At 37.9% G+C, this 15815-nt stretch overlaps 1 protein-coding gene across 1 annotated transcript; it reads left to right on the forward strand.

Annotated features, from left to right (window-relative positions):
• Nucleotides 1-286: 286 nt before the first annotated feature.
• On the forward strand, nt 287-12355 carry LOC139960321 (uncharacterized). The gene is made up of 6 exons (XM_071958614.1): nt 287-485; nt 2991-3945; nt 4319-4448; nt 4761-4857; nt 5411-5645; nt 7672-12355. Exons 2-6 carry the CDS (start codon nt 3047-3049, stop codon nt 8096-8098), a joined length of 1788 nt encoding a protein of 595 aa, XP_071814715.1. The 5' UTR covers nt 287-485; nt 2991-3046; the 3' UTR covers nt 8099-12355.
• The last annotated feature ends 3460 nt before the right edge of the window (nt 12356-15815 follow it).

Raw genomic sequence — 15815 nt, forward strand, 5'->3', positions numbered from 1 at the left:
CTTTCATGTCAAATCATCCCGTTTGATCGCTCAGCTTAGGAAAGCAGAAATAGGCATTTGTATTCTTATTGTAAAGGAAAATTCGTATAAGCCTACAACGGAATCGTCATGAAAGTATCGTCACTTCTCGTCTGATCATTTGTATTATGCGATATCCTTATCAAGGTACAGTATTGCTAACTTACTGCAGGCGGACGATCCGCGTTCTATACGGCTAACAATGGAAACGCAGTGTTGTACAGGGTACTGACGTAGCCTTTAAAATGTCAGGTCAATCCGGGAAGTGTTGTTGCAGACTGCAAGGCCCATACACTATAGTATTGATATGTGAATGTGTGTAATGGACGGTAAATCAATTCGTAAGTCAGAGAACAGTAACGAAGTAGGCGGACGCAGCCATTACCAATAGAAGTACGTCTGCGAAACACCGTGGGGGAAGAGTGTTTATGGGCGGCAGATCAACATGACCCTTCTTCACAAATTTGGTTTGTTTCTATACTTAAGCCTAGGTTTTAATAAACGAATGTTCCTTTTGTAATCGGAAAACTTTCTGTTGACATTTCAAGAGAGTTAAAGTTCCTACATTATGTTAGGCTACTATAAGTTAGAGCGTAGGCTAAGCTATGCCTAAGCTAAAGTTGGCCTTACGTACAGTAATGTATGCTAGACCTAAACACCAGTAGCTTGGTCTTTAACAATTAAGTCACGAATGTACGTCATAAGAAAGGACGATGTAGGCTTAGGCTCAGTTAGATATAGCAACTAGCACTTGTAATACTTCTTACCAGTTGGGTCAGGACTATTAATTTATTGAATAGTATAACGTTAGTGACTTTGTATGGGCTAGATCTACGTCTAATTTGGAGATGCGACGAGTAAGACCTAGGCTAGAGCACAAATGTTACATTGAAGGACAGCTTGATCAATTACTTGATTTTATCAATGGTTTGAAGATATCTCACTTGAATGATAGAACCTCAATACTTCCAAAAGTCTTGTGTCAACTAATGTAGGCCTTCCCAACTTCCCAAGTAAAAAATTCCCCAACTTGTGCTTGTGCTAAATTGTGCTATTTTTAGTGATAAATTGCTCCCAAACCATTGCTCCTGGGTACTTGATTCTTTCATAGGTTATTATGTCCAGTACACACAAGTTGTGCAGCTCTAAAGTTGCTAGATTCAGCATGCGGAAAGGGTTCTGATGCCTATTCTTTACCAACGTAACCATGTTAGATCAATACTTTAATTATAAGTATAAAGTTCTTTGACAGCCAATAACCCAAAACATGTCATGTTGCAAAAATCTGATGATTTTTTCAGGAAGAGATATAGTACTACCCTGTTTGTACAAACAATTTCAGGAGGGTATTTTGCCTTATTTGGAAATGTAAAACATGTTTTTGATCCTGAGTATTGTACTTCAAGATCTTCCAATTCAATACTGTGCACATTTCAATGTCATATTAACAAATACTATTTGCAATGTTCTGTCTGCTTCTGGTTTAATTCACTTAATTAAAAAACTTTACTAGTATAAAATGCAATGCAACTGAAATTTTCAGAATTTATGCTTATTTCATGGTGTTCCAAGCATACAATAAATGTGGGAATTTTTGGAGAGGGTCCAGCAGTAACCATCTTCGGTTTGACTCTGAATGACCTTGTAGCCTAATTCTTGTAAACGAGTGGAATAATTCATGTAAGTGCAAAATTGAGGTATCCTTGTTTCAGTGTTGCAGTTACTATTGCAATTATTTATGATGCCATTACTAAAAGACTGATCATCAACCATTGGTATTGTGAATGGTATTCATCCTAACATTTAAAAAATTATTAAACAATGAATAGAATACTACTGTTAGAGCTCTTTAAATGTACTTTTGATGAAAAGAAGTAATTATAACTTCATTAAAAAAAGTTGAAAATATGTTAAAACGTAGTAATTCAATCAAACTGCTTAATATCATGATTCATCCTTAGTAATTAGCCATGGTTTCCTCCTTTTCTGTTTTGCTAGGGTAGCTTGATTGCAATAGCTATGCTTGTGTATAGAGTTGTTGATAATGATATAACACTAAATATTGTATGAAATGTGAACCTCCAATATATGTACCTGTTCTATTTTAACTATGGATTGGGAATGAAGAATTTCAATTCCATGGCTCTAGCCTACAGGGTTGTAATATTCAGCATAACTTAGGTCAAAGACATCAATCATTAGAAGGCCTTTATCTTTGTATGTACATATGTTTATTCTAAAACAACAAACATTAACTCTTAAGCCAACTAAGCAAGCAAATGTTTGCTTAAGGCAAGAAAAATTTAAGCCATCTCTGAGTTGTCATTTATGTATATAATTATGTATGTATATGTAGCTTAATGAAGGTGATATGTAATTATCAGGATTGTTTTTCATACTGTCATGGACCTTGGACTAATATACAAAGTACTCACCTGCAATCATGACGTATAGTATACTGTACAAACATAGTTAGTTACTGGTATAACACTAAAACACATCTGTAGGAATACAACTCTGTCAAACAGGCTTAAAATATGTAGACCGTAGTATGTATTAATTAAGTAATGACTACTTAAGACTGAATTATGTAAAATTGTGCGATAGCCTATGCACAAGGGAAGTAGCCTAACTTAAATTGCAACGGTACAAGTAACAGGGTTTTGGAAAAAACATTCCAGTGTGATTTTTCCATTGCACTGATCTTGGACATGGACAATGAATCAAGAATGCATAGCCAAAGTTGATAATTTTTAAATGAGTTTAGTGAAAGACCAAATTGTTGAGGAGTAAAATATAACCCTAACTATGGAGAGCATGTACCGTGTAAATATCTGATGTAGCTTCATTTGCCGATTACGTTACTCATACAGGTACGTGTTCAACTCCAGGAAGATTCAGAAATATCTATATCCAATTTATCTTCAATGTCTTTTGACAGAATCTTTTTTTCATTGCCTCCCGTTTTATAGAAGGCAGTGAAGCTTTGTGGAGTCTTTTGTAATGCTTGGACTGGCCGGATTGCAGGATGAACCGACACTCGCGGGTCCTTCCTTTCCCTCAAGGGAAGGGCAAAGAGAAGGACAAGTCATCGCATAATGCATCGGGGAGTAAACCTCATCTTAGCGGTAGCAGCATCGCTAGTTCATCACGAGGAGTAGCGAAATCTGGCATTAAAAGTGTGAAGGGACTAGTGAATAGCCTCTCAGTCGTTGCAAAAGCAAACCATAGCAGCAGTAAGGAGAAACATGGAGGAGGAGGTCAAACCTGTGCCCCTAGCATCAGTGCAGCAGTTGCAGCTGCAAGTGCAGTGCCTAACAGGCCACAAAATAAGGTAGAACCTTCAGACGAGACCGTACCAGCCACAATCGAAGCCAAAAATGTCAAGCCCGTCGCATCCAGTGCACCCGAACAACAGGACTGCGATAACGACAAAATTTCAAACCCGAAAGCTACGTCGGACTCGGCTGACGGAGGTGTACCTATAACTGACATTAAGAGTTTGGAGAATTTACAAATCACTCAAGATGAATTGCCAGACGATGAACCGTCGTCAGAACCAAGGCCAGTCGGCCAGAGTGAAGCAGAGAGCAGCAGTCCGGAGAGCAGCAGTCCGGAGAGCAGCAGTCCGGAGAGCAACACTCCAGAGAGCAGCACCCCAGAGGAAGATTGCACCACCACTGCTGCGGCCAAGGACGAAGTTGAGCAATGCAAGGAAATCGTCTGCGGTTGTCCCAAAGATAAAGAGAATTGTGAATGTTCCTCATCAGGAAAGGATTTGCAGAAAGATCTGCCGTCTTCGTACCTCGCGGTAGTCGGGAAACAAAAAGTGCACGAGTCCGTGCGGGAAACTTTTAAACTGAGATTGCTCTGTCCAGAAGATGTCCCAGAAGTAAAGGCATTATGTGGAGATTGGTTTCCTGTAGAGTACGTCGGTCTCTTTGTTATTTTCTTTCTTTTTAATTTTCTTCTTTCTTCCTTTTTAAGAAAAAAATACCATCCCTTCGCAGACAAATGAGTGGTTGTATGATTTCCCTTAATAAAACAGATTTACAGAATTTATAGTTTCTCATTCATGAGGAATGACTCTCTAAGTAACAGTAGATAAATTACAGCCATTCAAATGTCAAATATTCCAAGAACACCATCTCTTTGGCTGAGAAACTTGCCAACTGTTTGTTTTCATGGGACCTGCAACCTGTATTTACCAATAAAGGTTCTTAAAGCTGCTTTTTAAATTTTTTTTACCGAGCACTGGTCACCTAATTGCCCCGTCTGTTAATGTTGCTCTTGTCTCCAGGTATCCTGACTCATGGTATCACGATATTACCAGCGATAGCAGGTTTCATTCACTCGCTGCTGTAATAAACAACGAGATAGTAGGACTGTTGGTCTCCGAGGTCAAAGCCAGGGCACGACTCCACAGAGAGGTAAAGAAGAAGTTTTCAACATGAGACAGTACCACAGAAGGGTCTACTTCATCACTCTTAATGACTTCTTGACATAATTCACATTCTTGCTATTCAAACATGATTTTATTTTATGACCATATAAACAGAAATTTACTTTTGGATGCCAGCATATAGCAAGCAGCATCTTGGTTCGCCTCAAACTGGGGCAGTCAACAAAGACTCCTGCTGGCATCAATCTATTGATTATTAGTATTTTATTATTCTGTTAATGTAATTCACTCCCTCTACGGAATTATTATAGTGAAAATGTTTTTTGTTTTTGTTTTTTAGGATTCAACAATACTTTCATCAGCCTTCCCATCCATTACTCAGGTGGCATATATTTTGAGCTTGGGTGTGGTCTCTACTTTCAGACGACTAGGAATTGGTGAGTTGATGATTGTGAAAGACAAAATATGCAAATATATAGTTACTGAAACTGTCACCAATTTGTAACATATTTGTGTAAACTTCATTAGAATGTTTATTCGTACATATGCACATACACACACTATGAGTGAAGTGTGAACTTTGATCTCAAAAGATGATCAGTGTTCTGTTGCAGTACAGTTTTGTTACTATTAGCATGTGCAATAAGCAGCAGTTTTATACTAACTATGCTCATAAATTGCTGACAATAACGACAGTCTAGCAGGTTTTTATCAAAGAAGTCTAAACACATGTTCACCAGCCATAAAAGTCATACAAAAATACATACTGACTTTTTCCAAGTCTAAAGGGTAAGTTAAGACATCACATTGACCAGGTAAGAAGATACTTTGTGGAAGAGTACTTCCGTTTGAGGGAAAATGTTGCTTTGCTAACTCAACAAAAGGTCCCCCAAGCTCGGTACAGTACTGACTTCTTATTTGTGGAGTTATCCATGGCATTTAAATCATTCCGTTTGAAGAAAAACCAAAGTTTCCCATTTCTCATTCCAGCCACCGCACTCCTGACCAACCTGCTCAACTATTTGAATACTCACGATAAACTCAACATCAAGGCCGTCTATCTACACGTGTTGGCATCAAACACCAACGCAATTAGTTTTTATGAAAAGCACAGTTTTCGTCGCCACGAGTACTTGCCTTATTACTATGCTATACGTGGCAAGGGAAAAGACGGATTATCTTATGTCTTATACGTCAATGGAGGCCAGCCACCTTGGACCTTGCTATATCCTTTCCAATGTATATGTCTTACTTTTCAACTAAGGTGGGATGTAATGATTAATGGGTTTTGCTCGTACCCTTGCCTATGGGGTTAACACAAGGCCCTGTATTACTGAATGGATAAACAAAATATATTTGGATTTCACTTGATAGCACCTTTTGTTAATAACTAGTATAAACATGGAAATCAAATATGTTTTGAGCATGTCATAGATATTAGTATTTTAGAGCTGCCAACATAGATGAAAATTGGTTAAATTCTAAGGGAATGTGGTCATGCCAATTCAGTTTTGGATGATCAGCTGAATTGGCATGACCACATTGATTATTTGGTAAGACGGATCAATCCAAGACTCTATTGCTTGCGGAAATTGAACACCTTCAACATCAGTAGAAACATTCTTTCTATTTTCTACAATGCTGTGATTTTCAGTGTGTGGTCATATTGCATTAATTGTTGGGGAGGTAATGTCAATGGTACAGACAGAAAACGGATAGATTCTATTATAAGCCAAGTCAGTCGCATCCTAGGCAAACGTCAGCAATCAGTGAACACCTCATATCATCTTCACCTTCAAAGTAAACTTGCTGGGGTTCTCAACAACAGTAGCCACCCTCTACACGTTAATTTGGAAAGTGCAATAATACCCCGCAGTGGGTGGATGAGACTACCCCGTGCAGTTACGAATCGTTACAAATCCTCCTTTATCCCTCGTTGTTTTAAACTTCATATTGTATCTTTTACTCATTAGGTCAGTAATCTTGCTCATTGTGCAATCCAATGTTTCACAAGTATCTCTGGTGCTGTTTTACTGTATTTTGTATTTTACCGTTTTTACGTATCTTGCCAGCTTTGTTTTAAGTCTTATGTCTTAGTATTTGAGAGTCTGATATATTTTGTGTGTATTTTATGTACTGTACGTATGTTTTATATTGTGAGCAATCAATTGCCCAGCTTGGGATGCAATAAAGAGAATCTGAATCTGAAAGGGAATCCAGTGGTCAAAACCTACAGATTTTGATTCTTTGTGTAACGGGGACAACAAGAATGACACCTGGTTGAATCACTTGTTCACGGCAAGCCTCACATATGTTTTATGGTATGCAGGACAAATTTTTAGGGGTCATTCGAGAGGGCCAAATTTCTGTCGGGAAGACCGAAATCAGCATTGGAGGTCGTCCGGTGGATGACCAGTTGTCTACCTTTAACTCAGATTACATTTTTACTAAAAACTCTCAAATAGGTAAAATGATAAGTTAGTGTCACCCTCCATCACATTGGAGATACTTAAATAAAATAAAATTATGGGTGGACCTATTATCCTTCTGAAGGGGAGTATTTACGGCCAAGATCTTCTATTCACCCAACCTACACATCTCTCCTGCAGTGTTCATATTGCTGTTCTATTCACTCAACCTACTCATCTCTCCTGCAGTGTTTATACTGCTGATCTATTCACTCAACCTACGCACCTCTCCTGCAGTGTTCATATTGCTGTTCTATTCACTCAACCTACACATCTCTCCTGCAGTGTTCATATTGCTGTTCTATTCACTCAACCAACACATCTCTCCTGCTTAATGCTGGCTTATAATGTGTTTGGTCAGTGCCATTCTTTTCCTCTGTTCTTAATTTTCTTTCTTTTGCGCAGTTGTTCAGCCGTCCAGTAGACAGGCTGCTTTCTAAAGCCTTGGTGGTTGTGTTATGTTAGGTAACAATTGAAATTTCAAAACAAAAACTGGTATAAAAAAAATCATCCAAAAACTACTTTACAAAAAATGGACATTTCAAACATCTAACACAGTGCCTGAGATTCACAGGAGGAAGATAGAAGTTACAAGGAAAAGCAAAGAAAGGGGAATGCTGCTGGATGGGTTGCATTATTCTAGGCAAACCTCTCATTCTTCTCCTCAATTAACGTCATATATGTCACGTACGAATGTCAAATATCTTTACATCATTTTTTTAATTCAATGCTAGACAATTTTTTTGTATCCCGACTATTCAATCTTCCTTGACTCCCGAGCACAGATTATATGAAGTTGGTCGGTGCTTACATTTCACGTATGCAACCCTCCAGCCTACCATCCGCTATGGCCAACAGGACCCGTAATTTCATCGCCAGCCGACGTAGCTGGTTTCCGAGCCTACCAAGCTTTCCCAGCATGCCGAGCATGCCCAACGTCAACTTACCGAGCATGAATATGAACATTCTGCAGCGTTTCAGAGGTCAGCAAGGTCAAGGGTCGTCACACGACCCCGAGGTCGGTCTTTCACCCGAGGAAGTGGCAGCCCTGGAGAGCGAAGACCCCGACGAGTTGGGACCGGGGAGAAACCGCAGTTGGTTGCCGAGTGTCAAGTATTACAACTTGCTCCAGAGGTTTGGCGGCCAATGTTACGACAGCGGAGAACCGTCTGAATTTGAGGATATCGAGTCCGGCCCACCGAGACTATAAAATTACATTCAAAAGGAATTTGAGTTTTCAGGGAATGTTCTTAAAAGTACAAACTTATAAAAGAGGTTTCAGTTGTTTAACAGTAGACTATATCACTTTGCAGAAAAACCTTGCCTTTGCTGGAACGGACTAAACAGACTCGGAAATGGTCTCAAGAATCCAGTACTTATTTGTGAAACAGGTTTTACACCTTTATTTTGGTGACTGGAGCCAAAAATCATAAATGAAAGATTCTGTGTTGACATTGGCATGGTTATAGTAGTTTTATGTACAAAACTTGATTTTACTGGTGATGTTACCTCCCGTCCCCTCCCCCGCTCAAACCCCGATTCCAGGACCCTCCCTTGTTCATCATTATTTATGTGCTGCAAATGATGAGCTGTTGAATCCAGGACAGGTCTATGGAATTTAAATTTTTATGTATTTTATGTTTGGAACCCGCATTCTAAAGCTTTCAAATCACATGTTTTCAAGGTGTTAGAACTTTGCCCGAGAGCGAAATGGTGTTGGGACATTGGATTTAGTGTGTATTTTGTAAGGCATTAATGTCATGAATATGCAGTAGTAACGTCAAAAGTCATTTCTGGTGGGAAAAAAACACCAATAGTTTCCGTTACAAAATAATGCACGGTTGATTGGTGCTGGTTTTCGTGAATTCTGGATATTGGTTGTAGCTCAAACAGAGGTCTGTGTGGTTTTGTTGTGACTTTCCAAACTTGAAATCAAACTTTCTCCAGTTTTGTGCACAACATGATTTCAGTTGTTGAAAGAAGCATCATTGCTTATCTACAGGATTGACTGTTTGTTGGACAATGAAGTATCAATCAGACAATGTTAAGCCAGACCCAGTGAACCATCATTGTCAATGACACAGACGAATTGAGAGAGTCATTAATTGATCTATTGATAGATCTTTGTCTAGATTAGTCGGAAGGGATATCAATAATTCTATTAATTGATCAGTCAGTAGTTATATCAAAACATCTGTTTATAGCTCAATCATAAGTGCTGTCAGTAGATCAATCAATAGTTGTTCAATATATCTGTCATTGGATCTATCAGTAGACCAGTGGATTTTATCTGTCAATAGATCTATAAATAGATCAGTCAGTAGTGTCTATAGCTCAATCAGAAGTGCTGTCAGTAGATCAATCAACAGTTGTTCAATATATCTGCCAATGGATCTATCAGTAGACGGGTGAATTTTATCTGTCAAAAGATCTATAAATAGATCAGTCAGTAGTGTCTATAAGCTCAATCAGAAACCGTGTCAGTCGATCAATCAATAGATCTTTCAATGATCTATCGATAGACCAATATGGATTAATCAGTCGGTTTTTATCAGGATTTTATCTCGGTCAGTCAGTAGATCAATAACTCTGTCAGTGAATCTATCAATAGTTGTGTCAGTAAATTAATCCATAAATCCTATCACCAGAGCAAATGAATATTAATCTGTCAATAGATCTATTAATTGATCAACCAGTTTGATCGAGAGATATATTTGTAGATATAAGTAGATCAATTATTCTGTCTGTAGATCTTTCAGAAGATCTGTCAGTAAATTCAAATTGATAGATCTATCAGCAATCCATCAATATATCTATCAATAGTCTGTCAATAGATCTATTGATTTTTCAGTCATTAGATCTTTTAGAAGATATGACATATATGATGATGGCATTGATAATGTGTACAGCAGCTACTGCAGGAGTTGACTGAACCCTGAATTGGAACCCACAGTTGTACTGAGTAGTTGGCTATGTCGCTGCTGCTGTTCCACCCCTCTACATTTGATTTTGTATTTTGATTTTTCATTCAGGTAGTTTGAAAAAAAAGATGGCAAAAGTCTAAATATTGGGAATGTCGTTGCTAACTGCACTATGACACCCAATGTGTTTGTGTTACTAGACTGGTGCTGGCTATTGGATGTAAAATGTTAAATATCCATAGAAAGTTTGTCATTTTCTTTGTAAGTCATATTATAACGTGGCGTAGCCTAAATTGGATATATTCATTTTTCAATTTTTTCCCTCCTTCTCTTTCCCGAAAACTACCTTCAAAATTGTTTATTGCGACTATGGTAGAAAGAAGAGATATTTAGTGAAGTGCTTGTTAATTCATTGTTAAGAGATCAGGGCAAAGATAATATAAATGGCTATGAGTTTTAGGTACATGGTTTAACAGATTGGGTGTGGGTATGAAAGTCAATGCGGCATTCGATTACTTCTTATAGTTTTATCAAATTGTTTAAAAAGACATTCAAAGTCAAGTTTTATATTTCGTATGGGATGTAAAGAAAAGTGACATACCTTAACTCTATTTTTTTTCTTGGCTGCAAAACAGATTGAAAAAAACAAGCACAAAGAACATCCTAATTGATCTTAAATTCAAGTAACATGTTATTGAAGAGATTAATTGGGACTGTAAAGATAAACAAATGTTGCATCTTTGGCTGCAATTTTTTCAATTTTTCATCACTTTAGGAGGAAAGAGAACTTTTATTATGGTATTGTATTAGATCAAGGATAGGCCTAGCATATCAGTCAAGATCTATGTAGAAGATTTCGCCAAAATGTTTTTTCCTGTTCTAAAATGAAATGTTTGTTACGTAACATCTCTCAAATGCCGTCTTGTCCGTCCCAGCTTCCGTTTGATTTAGAAATGCGTGTGTGATGTGTGCAAATATTTGCAAACACATACTTATATATACTTTCAGTATAGTGAACGAGCATAACTTAAATTATACGCTTGTATTTAGTCTTGGGTATCACAGACGATTGGAGTCAAATTTAACCAGTATTGAAGGAAAAAAATATTATTAAAAGACAGTATTATTCACAAATGTTTACTCAAATATTCAAAAAACAATACCTCCATTAAAAAGTCATCGATATTTGCCTCAAATGTTAACAAGCTAGTTCTCAAAAGTTCTTCAAAACTTGTCTGGAGGTTTGGGGCCACTATAGGTGATTTACAGACATGGAAGAATGCTTTAATGAAATAATTGCTGTGATCTACTAGAAAGGAAGTGCTATGAAGATATATTATAGTTAATTACAATGAGTAATTAGTTTTGAAGTTCATAAGTGACCATTCTTTGACTTATCTAGCATAGAACTGGTGACCTTTCAATGTATGGTAGAAAATGTGAAATTTGTGTTGAAATTTATACTGCTGATTAGTACCTCTGGTGAATCGTTCTGAATCTATTTAGGAATAATTTAAGCTGTTCTTAAAGAGATCCTGAAGGCCTGACAAGGCAGTTTGTAAGGCTTCTTGTAATATTTATCGGTTATCGGTAGGTGGACAGGACTGGTGTATTTGTTAGAATGTTTAATTGCGAGAGATCGTGGAAATGTTTTGACATGTTTTAAACTTCAACCTGTGTGTCCAAAAATTTTGTATGTTGTGCTTCTCACTCTGACGGAGGGGGGGGGAGCGGGGGGTTGTTTCTCTTTGGGAATTTTCGGGGTTTAGTATCTCAAAACCTGGAATTTATGGTATTTAAGGGCAGCTTGAAAGTTAGGACAAATTTGAATTGGTCTTCATGACAAATTATTCCAAGATGTCAATGTCTATAAATGACATGTAGTCAAGCTATGATCTATATATTGTCAAGCTACGGTTAGCTATCAGCTATATTACTCCAGCAATGTAGTCAAATTTTATACATGCTGTAAAACGCATATGTAGTCCAGCTATGTGGTCAAGTCAAATGCTTACCTATAAATGGAATATTTATTCCTCCAAACTGAACAATATGCAAAGACAAGTATAATAACAATTTCCTGTATTGACAGGAAAACTTGCTGGCCTTGATTTTCGAAACCAACGTTGGACCTCTCTACTATTACTACTCTATTGACACTAAGAATTATTTACCTTGTAACAGAGCATGTGGGTGAAAAGGGTGTGTGGGGGGGGGGGGGTTAGGGAGGGAGAATAAGCCATTTCATTTCACGAGGCATTTCTATGCAGTTATTAATGACTTGTAAATAAATTGAATGATTTTTCACATTTTACAGTTGCTCAAGATATTTCCAGATATTCAACATTTTTTTCTCTCTCTCTCAAGTATATATAGTTTGGTTGATGAAAAGTGAAATTGTTTACATCAATATTTAAAAGTAAACCTATGTTTTTACCACTACTTGGTTCCCTCAAGTGTAATTGTCTTGATGTGGTATTAGTAGGATTACTACATAATGTACTATCATACATAGTGAGGTATATTAAAAAGAAATTGTTTTCATACATTTTGTTCCTCATTCTACTTATGTTCATACTTTTACTTTTCATTTGATACTTTATGTGCTTTTTCGTCTCTATATTACCTTTTTAGCTTACTGCTTGAAATAGCGAGCGAAACAACCTTTCTCCATTATGTTAATAGTGAGAACCACATTCTGAAAACATGATTCAATCCCAAAGATATGGATTTTGAAAAGTTTGGAGAAATTTCTTCCATAAAGGTAACTGCCTAGTTTAAACGTGCTGTGCAAGTTGCAGGGAATTGCTCGATGGTTGGTATGCTCATTTTATGAATAGATTGTCTTCAGTATTACATGTCTGCTAAAGTAATATTCACACAAAAAAAAAAAAAAAAAACAAGACTCATTGTGATGGTGAATTTATGAGATAGAACATTCCAGTTTATAAAACACAATCAGTTTCACTAAAGCGGCATTGCGAATTCCATTTCTGGGTTGGGATGATAATCGTAACCTATGCATTCATGATGGTGTATGTGCGAGAGTGGGTATTTAGTGTGTCAAAGTACCACATTGAGTACAAGGAGCCTATTGTTTTGGTAGAGGTCAAAGGTCATTTGGGGTCACCAGGGGTCAAATTGTGAAAACACTTGTAAACACGATATCTCAAGAAGGAAAGGTCAGACCAATTTCATATTTTATTTGTAAAAGTACCACATAAAATATGAAATTGGCCTGACCATTCATTGATTACAAGAAACTTATTGTTTTTGGTGGAGGTCAAAGGCCATTTGGGGTCCAGAGGGGTCAAATTGTGAAATCTTGTAATCACGATATCTCAATACTGGAAGCTTGGGCCGACCTCTTATTTAGTATGTAGAAGTACCACATTGAGTTAAAGAAGTCTTTTGTTTTTGGTGGAGGTCAGAGGTCATCAGAGGTCAAATAGTGAAACCTTTGTAAACATGTACACCCTCACTGTACATTACATCAGATTCATGAAGAAAACTGCTCATGTTACATCATCAAAACCACATTGCATTTTTGCATTCTGGTTTTGATGGTCATCGTGTAAGTTGGTTCTTTGTGATGACAAAGGAATACACAAAAGTGATGGACTTAGATTTGGGTGTAAACCAGGCGTGTGGTGTGCAGAGACACAACCAAATTTTGCCCCCTTTTTTATTCCTTACCCGAAGGCTCAAGGAACCTATGCGATTGTGATTACGTGTGTGTATATGTGACGCCCTTGCCTTGTAAACATGATAACTCAACAATGGCAAGTTGGATTGAAGTCATACTTGGCACCTAGATGCGCCATGGTGAGTAGATGAACCCTATTGATTTTGGTGCTCATCTCATGAATAATAATGAGGTCACGGGGTCAAACGTGAAAATCTCCAAATGCTTAACTCCGCAACCGAAAGTCAGAATTTATTCATACTTGGTATTAATGTGTTGGTAGAATTTTGTTTCTAATATCTTAGATTCATAATGGGAGGAAAAAGATATAAGAACAGCAAAAGCAACTGCCTACACTGGGGTTTGAACCCTAGACATGGAGTTTGTCTTGAGAACTAACCACTGCACCAATTTAACTGTTGAGAAGTAATGCTCGTTTCTAATATTTAAGTTTCACAATGGAAGAAAGAGGTATAAGAATAGAAAAAGGAAAACTGCCTTCACAGGGCTTTGAACCCTAGACAAGGAGTTTGTCTTGCTCTTTTGGCACAAAGCACCAACCACTGTATCTATTGAGAAATATTGTTTGTTTCTAATATTTAAAGGTGCATAATGGAAAAAAATTTAACTGCCTTCACTGGGGCTTGAACCCTAAACATTGAGTTTGTCTCGCTCTTCAGGTACATACCACTAACCCATGGGCGCAGAACCAGCGGGACGCGTCCCCACCAACTTTTTCAGTGGTGGGGACATGATATACCGTCACCGTGTCCCCACCAATTTGTCTTTACCAACCGCTGCATTTCAAATTCCCGCCCTGTGTTGAACTTTGGCGCAGTTTAATCCAGCATTGTGAAAATGATATGCTATAAAAGACGAGAATTATTACTATTGACACTGTTAGGCGTGACTTCTCCGCTGAAGTATTAACACATTCAATCATGTGAAACAATCTATACACGAGGCTGGTAAATTGTGGTCAGTAAAACGGTCTGGGTGCGAACAAAATCGTAAACAACTCACATTGTGAGCTAGCTTCAAGTCCTGCAGTGGTTCCACATTCACTTGAATTACCTGAAGTTTTGGTCAATTTCGGGAAATATTTTGAGAAGATAACATTTTGGAAGGGAAGTATTTGGATGTTTCTAATTATATGTCTCTGATGTAAGAATAAACGGGGCCTTACAACCTGTTACACTATAGTACTCTTTTCATCGTACTGTGAGACGTATGAGCTTTCTTAGATTAATATACTACGAGCATGCAGGAGCAGCATTCATATAAGTCGATGTAACTTAAATCATAACTAGTTCTCATTTTATTATATTTATCCACAGTTGTTGAATATAGGACGGAAATCGCATTTGCGGTAGTCTATATTTGTTTTATTGGAAAGGACCCCAGACCCATCGTATACAAAAGTCTACTTGGATTATTATTCCCCTGATTTTTTTTTTTCTGCAGACACTCATGTATTTCCGGGCCAAACTCAATTTCTAAGCCATTAGATCTAAGACTTATACTACAACCAGTTAAAACAACAGTATCGGGCAGTATGTTATCACCCTCCCTTCCATTTTTAAAGAAAAAATTTCGATTAAAACATTGAACTCTTATATCGCCTAGCATACACAACTTCCGAGGAACAACACAAAACCGGAAAACATTTATGAATAACAAAGATTCGATTTGAAACCACGTATCACTGACAAGATGCGTCAGTGGCGTAGGAAGGTACTTTAGAGTGGGGGGGGGGGGCTGAAGACTGATGGCCGGCCTGGGGAAAGGGTCTAAGTGGAGGGGTGTCACCCTCCCCTTTGGACTTTTTTGCATTTCCAGGTGGCCTCAGATACAATTTGGAGCAATATAGCACACTTCAACCCACCCACTCCATTTTTTGTATATAATTTTACATTTTCAACTGGCCTTAGATGCAATTTGGTGCTCTAAATGAGATTTTTTTCTCGTTTGGAAATGAAAAAGGGTTTTTCTGACTTGCGAAGCGGGGGCGGGGGGGGCAGAATGATACTTAATTCCGCCCCTCCACATTTTTCATGGGGGGGGCTGGCGCCCCCAGCCCACCGGTTCCGGCTACGCCCTTGAGATGCGTCGAGCGCCTTGTCTCATCGCTTCTATCGCTTCTATTTCTTAGCATACAACTTCCGAGGAACAATAGAAAACCGAAAAACTATTAGACAGAACAAAGGTTTCTCAAACCTATGTTTTGACTAAAAGATAAGCAGAAAGTTAGTTTCTTGTAGATTTGTGTGCGCGGAATAAGCCTGATTGATACGGGGAAAGGTGATTACTTTGCTCTAGGT

The sequence above is a fragment of the Apostichopus japonicus genome, chromosome 19 (assembly GCF_037975245.1).
Source record: "Apostichopus japonicus isolate 1M-3 chromosome 19, ASM3797524v1, whole genome shotgun sequence".
NCBI lineage: Eukaryota > Metazoa > Echinodermata > Holothuroidea > Aspidochirotida > Stichopodidae > Apostichopus > Apostichopus japonicus.

Excerpts from the sequence above, each read along its gene's own strand:
- LOC139960321 (XM_071958614.1), top strand. The coding sequence starts at position 3,047 with ATGAACCGACACTCGCGGGTCCTTCCTTTCCCTCAAGGGAAGGGCAAA. Across the intron at positions 3,946-4,318 it reads GGAGATTGGTTTCCTGTAGA|GTATCCTGACTCATGGTATC; the intron begins GTACGTCGGTCT and ends TCTTGTCTCCAG. Across the intron at positions 4,449-4,760 it reads GGGCACGACTCCACAGAGAG|GATTCAACAATACTTTCATC; the intron begins GTAAAGAAGAAG and ends TTTGTTTTTTAG.